General features: G+C 33.3%; 3 protein-coding genes and 1 long non-coding RNA gene across 4 annotated transcripts; 1 reads left to right on the top strand and 3 right to left on the bottom strand.

The window, feature by feature from the left end:
- Nucleotides 1-352: 352 nt before the first annotated feature.
- LOC141653819 (uncharacterized) lies at nt 353-5,162 on the bottom strand. Its single transcript, XM_074461681.1, has 7 exons — nt 4,790-5,162; nt 2,709-2,768; nt 2,495-2,577; nt 2,338-2,402; nt 2,212-2,245; nt 1,184-1,254; nt 353-885 (listed from the first exon to the last, which is right to left on the bottom strand). The coding sequence occupies exons 1-7, from the start codon at nt 5,070-5,072 to the stop codon at nt 795-797; spliced, it is 687 nt and encodes a 228-aa protein (XP_074317782.1). The 5' UTR covers nt 5,073-5,162; the 3' UTR covers nt 353-794.
- A 5,399-nt stretch (nt 5,163-10,561) lies between these two features.
- LOC141653817 (uncharacterized) lies at nt 10,562-12,214 on the bottom strand. The gene is made up of 3 exons (XM_074461680.1): nt 12,091-12,214; nt 11,231-11,398; nt 10,562-11,144 (listed from the first exon to the last, which is right to left on the bottom strand). The coding sequence occupies exons 1-3, from the start codon at nt 12,130-12,132 to the stop codon at nt 11,061-11,063; spliced, it is 294 nt and encodes a 97-aa protein (XP_074317781.1). The 5' UTR covers nt 12,133-12,214; the 3' UTR covers nt 10,562-11,060.
- Nucleotides 12,215-12,278: 64 nt separating this feature from the next.
- LOC141653818 (uncharacterized) lies at nt 12,279-12,936 on the bottom strand. The gene is made up of 3 exons (XR_012547515.1): nt 12,739-12,936; nt 12,533-12,601; nt 12,279-12,354 (listed from the first exon to the last, which is right to left on the bottom strand). It is a non-coding gene; the product is annotated as an uncharacterized LOC141653818 (long non-coding RNA).
- LOC141653816 (mitochondrial import inner membrane translocase subunit TIM14-3-like) lies at nt 12,899-14,812 on the top strand. Its single transcript, XM_074461679.1, has 3 exons — nt 12,899-12,983; nt 13,710-13,882; nt 14,233-14,812. Exons 1-3 carry the CDS (start codon nt 12,981-12,983, stop codon nt 14,387-14,389), a joined length of 333 nt encoding a protein of 110 aa, XP_074317780.1. The 5' UTR covers nt 12,899-12,980; the 3' UTR covers nt 14,390-14,812.
- Nucleotides 14,813-19,056: the final 4,244 nt, after the last annotated feature.

Here is a 19,056-nt window from a genome sequence, read left to right as displayed (position 1 = left end):
CTCCAAAAACACGTAATCATATAGTGATGGAATTGATATTGTAAAAATTGTCGGCCGTTGATTATTAGTGTAAAACTGTCGGCCGACGAATTCAATTCCAATTCTATATTCTCAAACATTTAAAATATCTCAATTTTAAAATTAAATTTCAAGTGTAGATTGTCAAGTGCCAACCAGAGCGAAAAGTAAATTAACAATATTCCATTCACTTACCCTCCTCATTCTCCCTCCCTTGTCATTGTTTGACATTTCCAATCCAGCCTAATAAATCTAAGAGAGAGAACATATTTTAAAGATAGTAAAAGTCAACTTCATACGGACCTTGTGAATGTTGACTGTTCTGGAAAAGTTAGCAAAGCAACTCAAAAGCACTTTTTAAAATTCAGCAACATCATCACTGACGAATAAATTTAACTGAAATTGCGGAACATTCTTGAATATTTTTCAACAATAAATAAAACTAATGAGAAAGCCGGCACCAACCTTGCTTACTATGCCATCTACTTCCAAAACAGAAATAATCAACGGCCGACAATTTTTGGTTAACAAGATAACCACCACCTGCAATTTTACAATAATATTTACCCAAAACTGCCTCATATATAAGTATTTGGGATGTTGTCTTAAATACAACATTACCAATATTACATGGACAACGGACAGGAAGTTCTTCAGTGCTGCCTCCTCGGGAAAGGAAATGATTTGTGCAAACCTAGTAATGTTTTTAACCTATAACTCTATACAGCAATCCCATGTTGTTTGCTGCTGAAACTTCGTGATTTGTGTTCGTCGGTTCAGTCCCAACTATCTTTGCTTCTTCGCAATTGTTTCTTTTGTGAAAGGACTTTCTTGTTCTGTAATCGTTTCTGCTCTGATTTGGCAGCCCTTCACCCATGAAGAAACAGAAACTGAAATCAACACCACGTGACATTTCGAAACTACATACTTCGTATAGTTTAGGTGTTTTATAGGAGATTTATGTTATTCAAACTCTAATTGAAATATCCAACACAAGTATATGTCCTATTGTTGATTTCAGGCTTTCAGCTACTTTAAAAAAACTTTTCTGGCTTAAAAGTTAAAATGAAGTATCCAAGCGTATACAGAATTGAGTGACGAGTGTTTGAGTACTCGAGGTAATATGGAGAATCGCATTAACATAGAATGAGATTAGGACACGTACAACTGGGATATTTTCTTCTTTTGCTCTTCAGATGGTGGTGGTGGAACGTATGCAGCAGCATCAATAATAGCCTGGATTTTTTGTACCATGTACAAGTACTTATGGTTAAGACAACTATAAGATCTCCTCTGGCCAGGTAAAAAATGTAAAGAGAGGGAGGAGATAAAAGGAAGCTAGTACTATTTACAAGAACAAAGGCAGACCACAATGTACAACATATTTGATCAAACATCAGTAGTAACTAGTAATAGTAGAAATGAAACGGCCAAACTACCAAATTGGTAAGTAAAGTGGAGGTACTTCGCCGGATTGGCGTCATTTGAGACAAATTGGCCAAAAATACTACATATTGTTTTCATTTTCTTTCTTCCAACTAAAGCGGACGAAATACCCTTGTCCACGTAGCAAGTCCGACCCGAAAATTTGAAGCCAGACTCGTCCTACAAAAAATCAACTATACGTAACCTGAATTTCGTAGTGATCTGACCCAACCCAATTTCAGCTAAACATTTTCTGAACCGTATTTATCCATTATCATAATTATATGTCCCAAAAATGATTACCAAAATAACTCGTATCCAAATGACACATAACCAAACTAATTTGAAAAAAAAAAATAACCCGTCCTCAGTCCTCATAGACTTGTAATAACTAATAACTCAACTGAACAAATCTGAACTAGTATAAATTAACTAACTAATCTTAAAACATAGGAGTATAAATTGACTTATTTGTTGGCTTTCGGATTATATATTAAGAGTAGGGCAAGGGCAGTTTGGTCATATCGAGTTGTGAGGGCAGTAAACTATGGTGACATATTTTTGGTCAATTTGTCACATTCTTTCACCTTTTTTTTAACAATCTATCACAAGTTATACTTTTTTTACCAATCGGACGATTACCCTCCACTTTATTTACCAATTTGGTTGTTTGGCCGCAATCAAACCCTTCATCAGCTGTTTTATTGACAAAGGATTCGTGACTGAAGCAGAGTAACTAACTGACTCCATACAATAAATGAATAGTACCTGTAGCTTTGATAGGCAATCTTGAATGTTCCCCCTAAAAAAAAGAAAATACAATTGAAATGATAGTAGTCAGCATTCACTATAAAACAACTGGTTCAAAAGTAGAGCACTTGTAAAGAGCTTTACTGTTGAGTCCGAGTCTTTGTCGAAGAAATAACTATTTCACCGTCTTTGTTAATCCTATTCTTCTCCTGCAAGGCCAGAAACAGCTAAAACAATTAAGAAAGAAGAGAACTTCACTCTCTCGTAGAAAGCATCAATGACAATGGAGGGATGAGCAGACCGATAGCAAAATCTTGTCCCGGATTCTTTCACTTAGCCAAGTAGCATTTTTCACATTGAAGCGCATGTCTACCTTAGTGTTTACTGCAGAGGAAGAGAAAGGTACGTAGTGACTGTGCAGCACAATTAAAAGCACAGAACATAATGCACCATGAATGTATTTTTCCCTTTTATTTTATTTATATTATAAGAACAAGCCAAGAAAGTTACCATACCTTTATTGACATTTTGCCCTCCAGGCCCTCCACTTCTTGCAAAGCTCATACTTACATGTTCTGCACAATGGTATAACAATTAACATTGATATATTCTTAAGCAGTTAGGATTCGAGATGCCAATCCCTCCAGTTTTCTCGACAACAACTAACTAAAGCAAACAGTGTAATCTCAAAATGGAATGCAATTTCAGGCTTACTGATTTAATAGAAGCAAATTTTTCTTTAGATTTGTTGTCAGTTATTTGGGGACGTAGCTGAAAACTGTTGACAAAAGCCACTATCAAACATAGCGAGAGAAACTTTGGAACTCGGATGACACAAAACTCACTGTCAGATAATTAACTCTCAATTGGTGAATGTTCAACGTCCAAGGAAGAGAACTCATAGCAATATGACATACTCCCTTTGTCCCAACTATATTGTAAAAAATACCCTTACAAAGAATATAAAAGGTAAACAAATGATTGACTTGGGAACAGTATGTACTAGTAGATCCGTAGTTAGCATCAACCATGAAGTTGCAGCATTTTATTAAGTATAAACCAATTATTCACAGAAACTAGCATGATAGCATGTCAGTTCTTGTTCACTCAAATAAATGATCCCTTCCTAAATCTGGTAATTTAAAATAGCGACCTTCCCATTTTGCCTGTTGCTAAGTTTCTATTTCACCTTGCAATATTGCACATACAGATTTGGAGCAAATACTGAGGAAGTATGTTTACCTACTAATCTACTATAAGTCAAAGACTCAAAGGTCTATAGTGTGACGTTTCGTCATTTAATTTTCTTCCATTTTATTTTTAAATATAAGACCTAGTCATAGCAGGAATAATTGGCTGGAGAGATTCAAAATTGCAAATATGCTGAAAATGTGAAAACACCCTGGTGAAATCAAACTCTATCAGAGGCATCACTGATCACGTTTGGGGTTTTTTTTTTTTTTTTTTGTACAAGGGTAAAAAAAAGTCATTTCTGACCCATTCTTTTGGAAACAAAAAAATTAAACTTCTTATGCAGAATATAGAAAACGCAAATTTAAAAATGTCCCAACACCTTGATAATGCCAAGCCCTATTCAGGTCAGCTTAGGACATTTTCTAGTTCACTCCGTCCACCAATATGAGACATACCAAATATTATGCATAAATCAGCAGCAACTAATCAAAATGTAGAAATATTCAAAACATGATAATAAGGACTTTGCGATTGAAGTCTATTTCTTTAATGAAGAAGGAAGATTGATTCAATTCTGACCCCCTTGTCTCAAAGACAACATGCGCATGGATTTCATAGATAACCGGCCTTCACGTATCACACTTCTGATTGAAAGAAGTCAAATAGAATTAATCACATCTGAGGTTCTCAAACACGAACATATCCATTCTCTAAGTAGACGATGACTCAATTGTTTTATTTCACGCCATTCATAGGATAAATAATCACATGTACGACAAATTATAGTCTTAAAACACGAAGATATCCATTCTCCATGTAGACAATGACTATAAAACTATATACTCCCTCCGTCCCGATCAATTGTTGTCCTTTGATTTTGGCACAAAGACCAAGGAAAGAGGAGGGGGCTAATTATAAGATCACATGTGGACCAAAGTGTGAAGGATCAAATTGCGCATCACATGCATTCTTAAAATAGAAAGGATAACAATTGGCCGAGACACCCAAAATGGAATAGGACAACATATGACCGGGACAGAGGGAGTATATGACAAAAACACGTGATCCTTTTACAGTTTTATTCCGTGCCATTCATAGGATAAATAATCACAGACTGAAATCCAATCTTTGACAGAGAACTGAATAAATCAAAAGCTATGTTGAGGGATCTATGAATAGAAACAGGTGAAAATTAAAATAATCCTCATAAAGAATAAAAAAACTAAACAGATGATTGAGACGGGGTAAATACATTAAAAGCATCCCAAAATAGAGTAACACAAACAGTAAACAAATGAGACGCAGGAAGAAGTTGATAGAATTACCCACGGAACATTGAAATTAACACATAAATCATTATAATTCACGAAGAACAAAAATGAATGAGGGTGAGAGTAAGTACCGAGAGAAATGCTAGGCGGCGGGGGTTCATTGGCGGCGGATTTAGCGCGCTCTTCAGACTCGTAGAGAACCTGGTGAATCTGAGAAAGACGAGACGACGCTTTCTTCCCAGCTTCACATCGGATGCTACTGTAACTAATCCTCCGGCTGCCTGGAAACACCGCCAAGGTGTGGGAAATCAGCAGTGAAGGAACGAGTTTAGAGTTGGCTAATACAGCTGTTTGAAACGCCGGAAGTGCAAGTCGTTGAAGAACAATGGTCGCCGTTGTTCTGCTCACTGCCATTTAACCTTTCACAAGTATCGCCGGTATATGAATTTTCTACGGTTTTTTTAGAGACGACTATCAAATATCAATCCCAGACTCGATTCGTATTAGCACCACCCCATAAGCACTTTATTTTTTAAAAAAATTTTTTTTTTTTTTTTTTTTTTTTGATAAGGTAAGAAAACTAGATAAGTTAAAGTCACCGGCTTTCAAATCACCTCGAAGTCATGAAGTCAGCAGCCTTGTAATTTCACATCCTTATAATACTAGAGATTTCCCAAAGAATTTGCTAAGTACTACGAAGTGAGTTAATAAGACATAAATTATCACCCTCCACAATTAACTTTGAGATTTCTAACTGTTTAGCGGCTAAAACACCTTCTTTTAAAGCGAGAGCTTCCGCAACAAGAATACTATTAGATCCGCACTTTTTTGCTCCTAACAGAAGGACTTTACCATTATGATCCCTTATACAATATCCTAAAGCAGCTATATTGCCTTCGCTCGAACCGTCAAAATTTAGCTTTAGGAAATCGTTTCTAGGTTTCTGTCACCAGATTTCTTCCCTACCAGAATTGATTCTAGTTTACTTGTCTTTTTCGGGATTGTTGAGATCCTTATGTCTAGTCTCATTCTAGATCTTAATGCTATTATTATATGAAATAATAATTTTGCTAATATTGAAATGAACATGGTTAAAGATAATGTCATTTCTATAGAACCATACATTTCACCAAATAAAGATAATTTTAATGAAATCATCTTTCATAAGAAAACTTTGACTTGTAATATTATCATAATTTGACAAGAAATTGTTAAAGCTAATAATATTCATGTCTTTGATAACCGAACCAATCAAGGGACATTTGTAAAAGAAATGATCTTTATTTTCAATATAATGGTTGCACAAAACACAATTAGGTGGGACATTAATACGACTTTTAAGAAGTCTGCCTTTCGTTGGGAAGCCATCAACACAGGCTTTCAAAAAGGAAAAATTTTAACTTTGGAGGAATATTCAATTTCCAAATCCAGTGAAATTCACATTTTTCAAGACTTTGATCGAACAAACCTTGTGCTAACCATGTTGCTGTTTTGGTAGAAAAATTCCCATCTACGGACAACCCCCAAAGGAGGGTATCCGGAATATCATTGTGAGGCAGTGGAATGTTAGTAATCCGATTAACAATATCGTTGTTTACTAAATTAGATAATTTACAAACATCCCATTGTTTATCAGAGGTTATGAAATCTTTAACCAAAAGATAACCATGTTGCTGTTTTGGTAGAAAAATTTCCATCTACGGACAACCCCCAAAGGAGGGTATCCGGAATATCATTGTGAGGCAGTGGAATGTTAGTAATCTGATTAACAATATCGTTGTTTACTAAATTAGATAATTTACAAACATCCCATTGTTTATCAGAGGTTATGAAATCTTTAACCAAAAGATTAAGATCACGTTTACTATCATCATCAACCATACTGCTTGTAAGTGGGTGTGAAAAAACTCAATTATCAGACCAAAACTTAATGTTGCTACCATTACCTACCTGCCATCTCAGCCCTTTTCTAAATAGAGTCCGAAGACTCATAAGTTTACGCCATTGTCAAGAAGAGACTGAATTAGGCTTATGATCAAAGAGTGAACAATTTTCCAAGTATTTTTTAGTTACCACTTTGACCCATATACTTTCCTTATTCATAAGAATTTTCCATAAAAGTTTCATTTGAAGAGCATTATTAGCTGCTTCAGAAGATTTAATGTCTAAACCACCAAACGACTTTGGTAAACAAACTTTATGCCAACCAATCAAATTAGGAGAACGTTGGGAAGGATTTTTATTCCAAAGAAAATCTCTATTAATTTTATCTAGTCTATTATGGATCGATGAAGGATGGAGGAAGCTTTGCATCTGAAAAGTTCCCTTCGCGGCCAAATTAGCATTGACAAGAACTAGTCTACTTGCTTGAGATAAAGAATCCGCTTTCCATTTCGATAATTGAGTGCAAGAAGATTGAATAATACTCTCGAAAGTACTTTTAGTCACTCTGCTATCAATTATAGGACATCCTAAATACTTACCCAAATGAGCGTCCTCGTTCATATAAAGAATGCCTCTAAAGGATTCACGAAGAAAACGCTCAATATTCCTAGTGCATTGAAAAGTGGATTTGTCAAAATTAACAAATTGTCCGGAAATCGTGCAAAATTTATCTAAAATAGACTTAATAGTTCTACAACTCTAGTACGAGGCTTTAATGAAAATGATAGTGTCATCCGCAAAAGTGAGAAAAAGAATTTTCTCCATCCCGGATCCAATTCTAATACCAATATCACTAGAGCTAACATCACTATTTTTTTTTGTAGAGATCTTGCTAAAATCTCGGCGCACATAATAAATATATATGGCGAAAGTGGGTCTCCTTGTCGAATACCTCGAGTGGGTCTAAAAACGTCTCTCGGTGTTCCATTTACTAACACTGAGTATGAAAGAGTGTTTATACATGCCATAATCCATGAAATCCACTTAGCATTAAAACCCATTTGCTTAAAAGTTTCCTCGATAAAATTCCATTCTAGTCTGTCGTATGCTTTCTCAATATCAAATTTGATTGCAATCCAACCTCCTTTGCCATTTTTACGTTTAAACAAGTTGAAAATCTCGTGTGCGAAAAGAATATTATCTTGAATGAACCGATTAGGTGTAAAAACATGTTGAAACGGGTGTATAATCTTATGCAAGACACTTCGAAGACGATTAGCCATGATTTTTGAAATAATCATATATTATATTAAAGCTGAAACCATCAGCCTAATAAGATGACATGTGTCAATAGCCTTATAGTGTGCCACGTGTCAATAGCTGTAATTCTAAGACTTAATTAAAAAATTAAAAAAAAAATCAAATTAATCGGAAAGGATATTTTGTTTAGTTACGATATTAGGATAATCTTAGAATATCTTTTAAAGAATATATCATGCTGATTGATTGACTTAAAATTGACTAATTAAGTTTTAAATCTTACTAATTAAGGTTAGAATATACTCATAGTGATATTTTAGAATACTTTTTAGAATCCTCCGGTGAGTTAGAAAAAAAAATCTTACTTAAAATACGAGATTTTAAACTGATTGGCATGATTATATAAATCGCGATATTTCCTAAAAAAATGATTGTTTGGATTTGAGAATATTCTCATTCTAATCAGGCTATATTTTGACGATTATGAACAATTCTAATTCTTAAATCTATATTTACAAAATTTTAAGACGACATTATAAAATAAAAAATAAAGAAAATAATAGGATACGTATACATGTTTACTTGATTGACATACAAAAGGCAACTAATCACGATATAAATGATCGGGACGGAGGGAGTATGAGATTTCAAGCAATTTTCCTAACAATGCATTTTAAGTACAATGTGAATATTATAATAATAACAGTGATTTGAAAATTTAATAGTGTGAGTGTTCTCATGATGTATTCCATACGTTTTAATCAATTTTTTTTAATTATTAAGAAGCATATATATTTAATTAAAGGTAAACAAATGACTGAGACGAGTATAGTAAATTTAAGACGCGTTTAGATATTTTCATCTATCATATAAAAGTGAGAAAATGTAACCTAACAAAAGGGCAATGATAAAATAACTTTTTCAAAAAATAAAACCAATTGTAGAGTCTCTGTTAAGACGATACTATCTGTCTTAAACTTAAGACGGGTTAAGTACATACCACTTGAGTATATAAAAAGAAAAAGTAATATATTTATCTTATATACACAGATGGTATGATACTTGGCCCGTTTTAAGTATAAGAATTTGTGATCTTTCAATTGCTACATTGTTTAACAATTGTATGATTTCTATACAAGAAAAACATAATATCACTCCGAAATTACTAATACCACTCATGTTTTTGAGATAATGAAATACAAATTAAGTTAGTATTATTTTCAATTTATATTATTTTCGATTTATATAAGTTGTAGTGACTTAAAAAATTATCTACAATATATAACATTATGACAATGAAAGTTAATGAGTAAATAAGGTGTTAGCAAAAAAATATTTTATCCATTTAAATTTTATTGTTCAATCCCTATTCTAAATTTGCATGACAAAATGTTTTACAATGTTGAGAGACAAGTGTTAACATGGCTCAATAAACAAAAAAAAAGTATTTGGCTACTTGAAAGGCGAATGAATGAGCGGTATTGATGGTGGAGGTAGTGATAGGGGAGGTGTCACGATGGGTGGGTAATGATGGGGTGAGGAATCACACATAAGTTATGAGAAGGGTTTGGGGTCGCGTGTGGGGTGAGGCCGAGATAGTGGTTATGTTGGAAGTGCAGGACGAAGGGGATGGTAGGGGCAAGATGGGGTAGGATAGTTGGGGGAAGGGGGGAGGGGGGTTGTGGGAAGTGTTGAGATAGGGGTACAAGAGGAGTAATATTATATAAAAAAAAGTACAATAATGAGAAAAATTAAATGGGTATTGCGTAAATAAACAGGTTAGAAAACTGCAATAATTTTACATTCACTTTTCAGATTTCACCTCTTATAACTTAAAAAGTCGATAAGAAAAAAGCAAAGTATTCCGAATAAAATTAAATAACATAAACTTATTAAAACTGTCAAAAATTTAGTTATTTACTATTACAATACTTTCCGTTACCACCCGTGTAGTGCACGGGTTCAAAAACTAGTTTTATAAATTGTTGAACAAAGACTAATCGGGCGAAAATGATTTGCTGTTTGAGGATTTTTAATTTTAGGAATCAATGCTATGAAAGTATGATTTATTTCTTTTAGTATATTCCCAGAATGGAAAAATGCTAAAACTGCTTTAGTGATAGAGTTTCCTACAATATTCCAGTACTTTTGAAAAAACTCTGCAGGAAATCCATCGGGACCCGGGCATTTATCTACGGCTAAACTAAACACAGTTTGTTTAACCTCTTCCAGACTAATATTACCTGTAAGAAATCTGTTATCTACGTCTGTAATTAATCCACAAATAGACTTAAAATCCTCATTCTTGTCGAAATTACAAAGATGATTTTTCGCAAACCTAAGTTTAAACTCCCCGGATATTTCTTGCTTAATAAGGTTTTGATCAGTAATACAAGCACCATTTTTATTTATAAATTGTTTAATACCATTTCTATTACGTCTAATCGTGACATGAGTTTGAAAAAACTTGGTATTATTATCTCCAAAATCAGCTTTGTTTATACGAGCTTTTTGTTGCCAATAAACACGTTTATATTCAAGGAGGGCATCACGCCTTTTCAGCCATCTCAATTGCGCTTCTTCTAAAACGGTAATATGAGATGAGCCAAGTTGCTTTTGTATATTTTCGAACTTTTTTTCAACAATTGAAAGTTGTCTAAAAATATTGCCAAAAGTTGACTGATTCCGTTTTTTAGCCTTTTGTTTTAGGAACTTGCATTTTTGAGAAAGACAGAACATATAAGAATATAAGATCCATGAAACTGGTATTGACAACAACTTTTGATTATTTTATTAAAATCATTCCGGAGAGTTCACATTAGTTCAAAACGAAATGGAGGGGCTTGCTTAGGAACTTGGTCATAAAACTTCACAAAGATAAGACAATGGTCTGAGCTAGTAAAAACATGGTGCATAAATTGCATATTTGGAAAAATACTTATCCAATTAGGGGATGCTAATACTCTATCGAGAATTTCAAAAACATTATTAGAACCACTTTTCTTAAGGGATGTTAACCAGGTGGGTCAGGTCCAAAACTCACTACCAAGGAATGATTCATTATCTGGGGCAACACCTAACATAATAGGTCTTCAGATTACTCCCCCAGCATCCTGTGGGCTTTATCGAATGGCCAGATACAGGTCCGAACAGCTGTCGACACTGAAGTTTCCTAAAAACAGTAGCCCAATCTATGCTCCTTAACATTTGGTTAGGGGACGTCAAATTGCATATCAGTACGTCATGCAGGGGCCATTTCTAGGAGTCCAAGCATCTAGTTTCATCCAACTTGTCGGGATGAATAACACCTTGAACAAATTGGTTGATGCTACTTTTTTTAGCCTACAAATATAGCCACTTACCTTTTTAGATCACAGTACAAGAACATTGGTTATACTATATGCCACGAAGATTGTGATTCGCATTACCTTAACTCCGATAGCCATCGCTGTTTTGACCTTAACAAGCTCACCCAACCTCAGAGAACCTTCTTTCTTATCTTTGACATACAAAAGTGGTACTTTCCTCGAAGTAGCCAAGCTTGGCAGATGCTTAATGAGCGACTTGGGGTTGCAGTCCGATGCTACTAGCACCGCCTGGTTTTACACGAAGAAATAAAAAGGTTTAACGTAGAGCAATGGAACATTGATAAGAGTGATAGACCATTGATGTCTAGCGTTACTCATCCTTGTGAACAAATGCAAACAAGGAATGGTGAAGAAAAAAATTCTAGCATCAACTCCGCATAGTTTGCTTGATTTAGTGAAGTTGCAACCTTCCACGCTAATTGCCGGAGTGTAAGCTATTCAACTCTCTTTTAAGTTGCAAAGTGACCATTTTATTGATAAAAAGTAACCATTATCTGATAATAAAAAGTGACCACCAGTTGACCACCACTTTATTATAAGCAAGTAACCATACTAGTAGTCGATTTTCATCATAAAATGGTCACTTCGATCTCATTGTTGCTCAGATTGATTAAAGTTGTTTTGGTAATTTAATTCTAACACATTGCAAAGTGTTTCAGCATGGGTTATATATATATTTTGAAGAATTGAAACTACACCCCTCAAAACAAGCTCTAATAGGGCATATAGTTAGCTCCACATCTCAAACTCAAATCCAATACAGCTAACAGCTATACCCAATATATCAAAGACGCTTGTCTATAATCCGCTCCATTTGCTCTCCAACCCCACCCCTATACCTTGTCAGCATGAGATCCATAAAGATGATAAATAAGCCTAAACAGCTCAGCAGATTTCAGTACGAAAATCAAAGAACAAACCTGAAGTGGGGTGGCAGATGCAGCATTGTCCAAAGGGTTCATTCGCTCAAGCAATCGTGTCACTTCGTTTATCCCGACAGCAAACTGCAACTGCTCATCGCCATACGCACCAAATACTAATCAAACTATTATACTGTACTCCATTAATTTATTATCCGCTGCTAATCAATATAAAATTCATTCTTGGACAAGAAATGAAGACTAACCTTAAACCAGAATTTGTGAGGCAAAGTTTTATTAGACTGTCTTTCAGATTCGATAACCCTACAATTAATTAATACATATTCATACACAAGAACAAATTAGTCGTGCAAAAATTCAAGCTTTTTGAACTAACCCAATAAACAGGTCGTCTAAAAGCATTTGTTTAACTTTGATTAAAATACGTCTGTCTCATAGCAAATAAAAAATGTAAACAAGTGAGTCGTATGGTTAAACTGACCTTTGGAAGGAATTGAGAAAGGTGACAAGACGGTCTCCTTCAAAGATGTCATGTTGATCGGATTGCAAGCTTAAAACAGCAAGAAAACACAAAAAAAAAAAAAAAAAAAAAATCAAAATAAAAGGATAGTAAAAACCAATTGATAATGGCAGTAATAAAATAAAATTAGCAGCAGTAATAAGTGAGAGTAGAGGAACAGAAAGTACATATTGTTGGAATGAAGATGAAGGTGCTTCTTATTATGAGTAACAGGAAGTTGGGCGTCAGAGGCTTTTCTTTTACTTGTTGACGGCATCTTTGGTTTTCTTAACCTTGCTTGCCTTCCCTCCGGTTATTTAAAATATAAACCCATGAACCGGCTCAAACCAAACGATTATAAACAATTGTGAAGAGACCGGACTTCTCCCATAAAAGAAGTAGAGGAACACCAAAATTATAATCCGCTGCTATGGTAATTTCATCCTCTTCCTTTCCATCTATTCTCTTTTTTATTTTATTTTATTTATTTGTTTTCTTTCATCAACATCTACAATTATGGAGTATCCCTTTCTGGGTGATTTGACTGTTGACGCAAGTTTTAATTTTAGGGTTTGCAGTTGATGGGTTTTTTTAGATTAATGTTCTGATAGTACCCTTTTTTGAAACTTTTGAACTAGCAAGTCTTTTTCTCAAAATCAATATAGTTGAAATTACATTAGAACTTGGAAGAGACGGTTTCTCACTAAGTTAGATCCTTTTAATTGTTCGTGACTCAAACTGACTCTTTTGTTCATACATATGGGTTCTATGTTGTTTAAAAAATAGGGGTTAAGGATAATTGGATTATGGCAATAGAGAGGCGATATGACTAAAGTAGGTAGGTAGATAGCAGTGCATGGGAAGATGGTGGTAATTAAGGCAGGAAAATATTCGCAAATTACCCTCATCTGTAGCTTTTTCCTCGACTGCTCATTTCTTAATCGCGATATGTTGCTTTTGAAATTTAGAACTTTCTCCCTGCCTTAGTTCCCTAAATGGCTACAATGCTACATCTTATAATTTTTTCTCATCTCCCTTTTTTTGTTGCTGTCGAACTTGTGTTTTCCTTTTTTTATCAGGTGCTAGCAAATAGCAATAGCATGGTGCTACCTGAGTTATTTATACTCTGCTAATATGCCAGTTTGTTTAATTCCAATAGGTAGTTCCACTCATAGCTGGGGCGGCTATTGCTGCTACTGCTGTTGCTGGTAAATATGGTATTCAAGCTTGGCAAGCATTCAAGGCAAGACCGCCTAGACTTCGCAAATTTTATGAAGGTGGGTTCCAGCATAAGATGACAAGGCGCGAAGCAGCTTTAATACTTGGAGTCAGGTAGTTTACTTTTTCCAAACATACCTTATTGGTAGTATAACATTATAAGACACAAGTGATATGAACGTGAAATTTTGCTTTTTAGTTCTGTCTCATCATTTATGTCTGCTTAGTGAAGTCCTAAACTGGGCATAAAAGGCTAGAATGTGTCAAATTAAGCAGGATTTGGGTTTGTTTGCTCCAACACAGTACAGGTGAGGGCAGTGCTACCTGTCGACGACTTTTCACATATGTACGTCTCATATGCTGCTAGTTCAGTAGCTTGAGATTTGCCTGTTCAGTTCTACACTAATTGCAGGTGAAACTTAAAATGTTGGTATTGATTGTTAAGAAGAGCTAAAATTTGACAGGGAAAGTGTAGCTTTGGAGAAGGTGAAGGAAGCTCATAGAAGGGTGATGATAGCAAACCACCCAGATGCTGGTGGTAGCCATTACCTGGCCTCAAAGATTAACGAAGCCAAAGATCTGATGCTTGGGAAATCGGAGAACAGTTCCTCACCTTTCTAAGTCCTGCTTTGTTGGCTATGATATTTTTAGTTGGTTGCCATTTTAGTGGTCCGATTAGAGTCGGAAAAGGTTTATTTTGAGCTATATAAGGAATAAGAAGATGAATTTTTCAAGATTCAAGATTGTTTTGGACCAAATTAGTGAATAGTGATCTCATAGTTGTTCAATGCTGTAGTTTAACCTTACGTAATTGGATTTGAATCTGGGTAGATCCACAAGGGCCGCAGATTGCGCTCCTTGAGTTTTAATGGGTTTTCTACTAGCAATACAAATGTGATGGAGTACATTACGAAGTTCCATTGCTAGCTTTTGCAAAACGACAGAATCAGAATATGATTCGATCCCCGAAACTCCTTCCAACATGTAAAGGTTATAAAAGTTTTAATGAGAGTTTATATGAAATCAGAAACATCTTTGCGTTTCTTTTCTTTGGCCTGGTATCTCTCTTTAACTCAAAGTTTACTGCATACTCAAATGAATGATGTGTCTTGGCTTTTACTAATTGAACTTTTCAACAGCCAAGTAACTGTACTAATATATTGCCCGTGCTGATTGAATTTTATTTCGGTAATGTAATTATAATACATTGCAAAAGTGTTTCGGCATGGGTTCTATATTTTTCAGAGCATTGAAACTGCACCCCTCCAAGCAAGCTGTAATAGAGCATAAATTAACTCCACATTATACTCTTACTAAATATATCAAAGACTCTTGTCTATAATCTGCGTGGTCAGCACTTGTGCAGCCCAACTCAAATTCAGGGATCAATAGGGTCATGATTCAGTGGCGGTGGACTAGTGGGGGTGTTAGTACTAACTGAAACATGATTATGTTAATGTATGGTTTGTTGGTAGTAGCATGTGATTAAGGTCATGCGTATCAACACCTTATTAAAAGTCTCCAAGACCTTCAACTATTCACAAAGTGAATAGTATGAATAGTTTTTTCCTATTTTTTTTTTTTTTTTTTTTTTTTTGGACGTAGGTGTTGTTTGGGCTGATTGCTTAGCAAGTTACATTTTCGACTGACCTTTTTCCTATTAAAATTTGGGTCTTAGTTCCTCAACTTAGCCTTGACCCTTTGTTTCCCTTTTCTTATTTCATCATCACATGTTAATGTTTGTTGCTCATTACACAAACAAACAAACAAACAAGTACCAGATTTCGCAACTAACATTTTCTCAATATTATAGCATCACCAAAATTCGCAACTCACATTTTCTCAGCATTAAAGCATCCGCATTAGTTAATTCTCACCAATTTTCACTCCACTTTCCTTCTCTCTCATCTATATATCTATATATGTTTATAAAAGAGACTTTTTTCGAGCGATTCTAGAGCGTCCACATCATCAAAAATCAATTTAGGAAAGTATCATAAATAGTAATTTTTGATGTAAAAAATAAAGTGCGGAATCATTTAATTAGTATAATATATATATTTCCTAAATTATATTCAAGTGCTATTTCCAATTTTTATATAAAAACTTTTCCATTTCATTTGGCAACAAAGTATTGTTACAAAAATTATGAAAATAATATAATTAGATTCGTGATAAAAAATGCTATCATTAGAGTATAAATTTTATATCATTTGAACATACTAAAGATAGTGTACCTCTTAGTTTTTAATACATTATATGTCCCACGTTGAAAAATAATGTAGGTGTAGAGAATATACTATGTATAAATAATAGAATTGTCCCACATCGAAAGATTAACAAAGTGGGTTAATCCTATGATTATAGATAGGAGGCATCTTTGAAACTTAGGTATTAACCCAAATCTTTTGAGTCTCTTAAGTATTGTCTTAAAGAGCTCTTAAAAGTTTGTATCATATCTCCACAATATGATATACAAAATAAAGTGGATTTTTTAAAACAAAGCGACATATGAATAATGTAGTTTATAATATTATTCCACAATAATATTATAATATCTATATTTCTTATTTTATATTCATGAGAAGTTTCTAATTTTTATATAAAAACTTTGACATTTCATTTTGCAAAAAAAAATGTTATAAAAATTATGAAGATAATATAATTAGATTCGTGGTAAAAAATGCTTTCATTAGATTATAGATTTCATATGATTTGCACATACGAATATTAAAGACTTCTTTTAATATGTTGTATGTCCCACATTGAAAAACAATGTTAGTGTGGTGATTATAATACGTATAAATTATAGAATTGTCACACATCGAAAGATTAACATAAGGTGGATGATCCTATGATTATAAATAGGAGTTAACATTGGAACCTATATACCAACCAAAAATCTTTTGAGTCTCTTAAGTATTGTTTTTTAGAGCTCTTAAGAGTTTATATCATTATCTTCACAGTATGATATATACATATTTTTTTTCTATATTATGTATTATATTCAAGTGATGTTTATAATCTTTATAGAAAAACTTATACATCTGATTTGCCAAAAAAGTATTATAAAAAAAACGTACGAATATTAATAAATAGCACTCCCTCCATTCAAGACCAAATACAACATTTTCATTTACACACTTGAAAGGACACAAATTACAATGTAAATATCTTTAAGTTTATATTATAAAAAATTTAAAATTTTGATATTCTCATTGTACTTTATAGGTGAATCAAATAATATCCCACGTGACCATATTTTGTCTTACATATTGCAAGGAATCGTAAAGATTCTATTTGTTCATGAATAGTGTAAAAAAAGGAATGTTGTATTTGGTCTTGAATCGAGGGAGTATAGTATTTGCTCATTATTATTAACCCGGTTTAGATGTCGAATTATGTGTGAAAAGAGATGGTGTATTTCTAAGTATGTTATATGTCCCACATTGAAAAATATATTGGTGTGGTGATATATTACGTATAAATAATAAAATTGTCCCACGTCGAAAGTTTAGCATAAGGTGAGTGATCATATGATTATAAATAGAAGACATCCTTACAACCTAAATACCAACCCAAAACCTTTTGAGTATCTTAAGCATTGTTTTGGAGAGATCTTAGGAGTTTATTTCACTATCTCCACAATATGATATATATATATATATATATATATATATATATATATATATATATATATATATATATATATATATATATATATATATATATATATATATATATATATATATATATATATATTTTTTATATTATGTCCAAGTGATGTTTATAATTTTTATATAAAAATTTACACATTTCATTTAGAAAAAAAGTAACATAATTTTTTTATTGAAAAATTATATAATTAGATTCGTGGTTTTAATTACGATAAGAAGTTAAAAAAATGTACTATACGAATATTAATAAATAGTATAGTATTTGCTTATTATTATTAAACTGGATTAGATGTCGAATTAGGTGCGAAAAAGATGGTGTATTTCTAAGTATATTGTTTGTCCCATATTGAAAAATAATGTAGGTGTGATAAATATACTACATATAAATAGTTGAATTATCCCACATTAGAAGATTATCATGAGGTGAGGTATCACATGATTATAAATATGAGTCATATTTGAAACTTAGGGGTATCAACCCAAAATCTTTTGAATCGCTTAAAAATTATCTTAGAGATCCATTATAAGAGTTTGTATTAGCGGCAAACCTTAGTTACAACAATACCGTACAAATATTAATCACATAGATATTTATAAAAGCGATTATATATTACTATATTTGTGATATTATAATGTTTATTTAAGACAATCGATAGTATAATAACTTTATTTAAGACAAAATCATAATTAAAAAATAAAATGGGTGCTAAATATACATAAATTTGTTATTAATGTGTCATATATATAATGATAATCTCTGCACTAAAATAGAAAATTTATGAATTATAATACAATCAAGTGTTGTATAAAAAGATCTTGAATCCACAAACAAATCAACAATAAGTTTTTTTACTTTGATAAATAGTATAATTAAATCTTTTTAACTTTCAAATATAGGTAATTATTATGCCTCATTACATTTGAGTAACTAAAACACATCATAATTTTTAACCAATAATCAAAATTGCACCAGAAAATGAAAATATTTGGCATTTGTGTTATACATTTTATTGCTCCCTCAATTACATCTTAAAAGTCGTGTTAGGAAAAAAAATGTAATTTAAATCATATCGTTTGTACATATTTTAATTATGACAAGAAATGGAAGAAAAACGTACGAATATAAATAGATAGTATAATATTTTCTCATTATTAAATCGGGTTGGATATCAAAATAAGTGCAAAAAAGATGGTGTACTTTTTCGTGTGTTATGTAATACCCCGGCCCAAACCGGGTCGGGAGCGGTTACTTATGATAGCTCACCAGGCTGTGTACATGGCCCACAGATCGACACGGGTCCTTTACAGCGCATTTTGTCCTCACTCATGCGCATCCCGGAAACCTTCCCAGGAGGTCACCCATCCTAAGACTACTCCCAGTCAAGCACGCTTAACTTTGGAGTTCTTTCGCATGGATGACCATAAAAGAAAGTGCACTTTGTTGATATGAGTAGTACTTCCAATCCCTTTAAGCACTAGTCATTTAAGCCTATTATTGGACCTCTTCAATTACCGTGGGGTGTTACATGTTATTTGTCCCACATTACAAAATAATGTAGGTGTGATAAATATACTACATATAAATAGTTGAATTGTCCCACATCAGAAAAT

The sequence above is a fragment of the Silene latifolia genome, chromosome 4, assembly GCF_048544455.1.
Source record: "Silene latifolia isolate original U9 population chromosome 4, ASM4854445v1, whole genome shotgun sequence".
Classification (NCBI taxonomy): Eukaryota; Viridiplantae; Streptophyta; class Magnoliopsida; order Caryophyllales; family Caryophyllaceae; genus Silene; species Silene latifolia.
This window is presented reverse-complemented; position numbering and strand designations above follow the sequence as displayed.

Coding starts and splice junctions, on each gene's coding strand:
- LOC141653819 (XM_074461681.1), bottom strand. CDS start 5,072: ATGGCAGTGAGCAGAACAACGGCGACCATTGTTCTTCAACGACTTGCA. Junction 2,769..4,789: donor GCCGCCTAGCATTTCTCTCG/GTACTTACTCTC, acceptor ACCATTGTGCAG/AACATGTAAGTATGAGCTTT. Junction 1,255..2,211: donor ATTGCCTATCAAAGCTACAG/GTACTATTCATT, acceptor CAAAAAATCCAG/GCTATTATTGATGCTGCTGC.
- LOC141653817 (XM_074461680.1), bottom strand. CDS start 12,132: ATGAACCCTTTGGACAATGCTGCATCTGCCACCCCACTTCAG. Junction 11,399..12,090: donor CATCTGCCACCCCACTTCAG/GTTTGTTCTTTG, acceptor GTGTAAAACCAG/GCGGTGCTAGTAGCATCGGA. Junction 11,145..11,230: donor CGATGGCTATCGGAGTTAAG/GTAATGCGAATC, acceptor CTATATTTGTAG/GCTAAAAAAAGTAGCATCAA.
- LOC141653816 (XM_074461679.1), top strand. Junction 13,883..14,232: donor GCTTTAATACTTGGAGTCAG/GTAGTTTACTTT, acceptor AAAATTTGACAG/GGAAAGTGTAGCTTTGGAGA.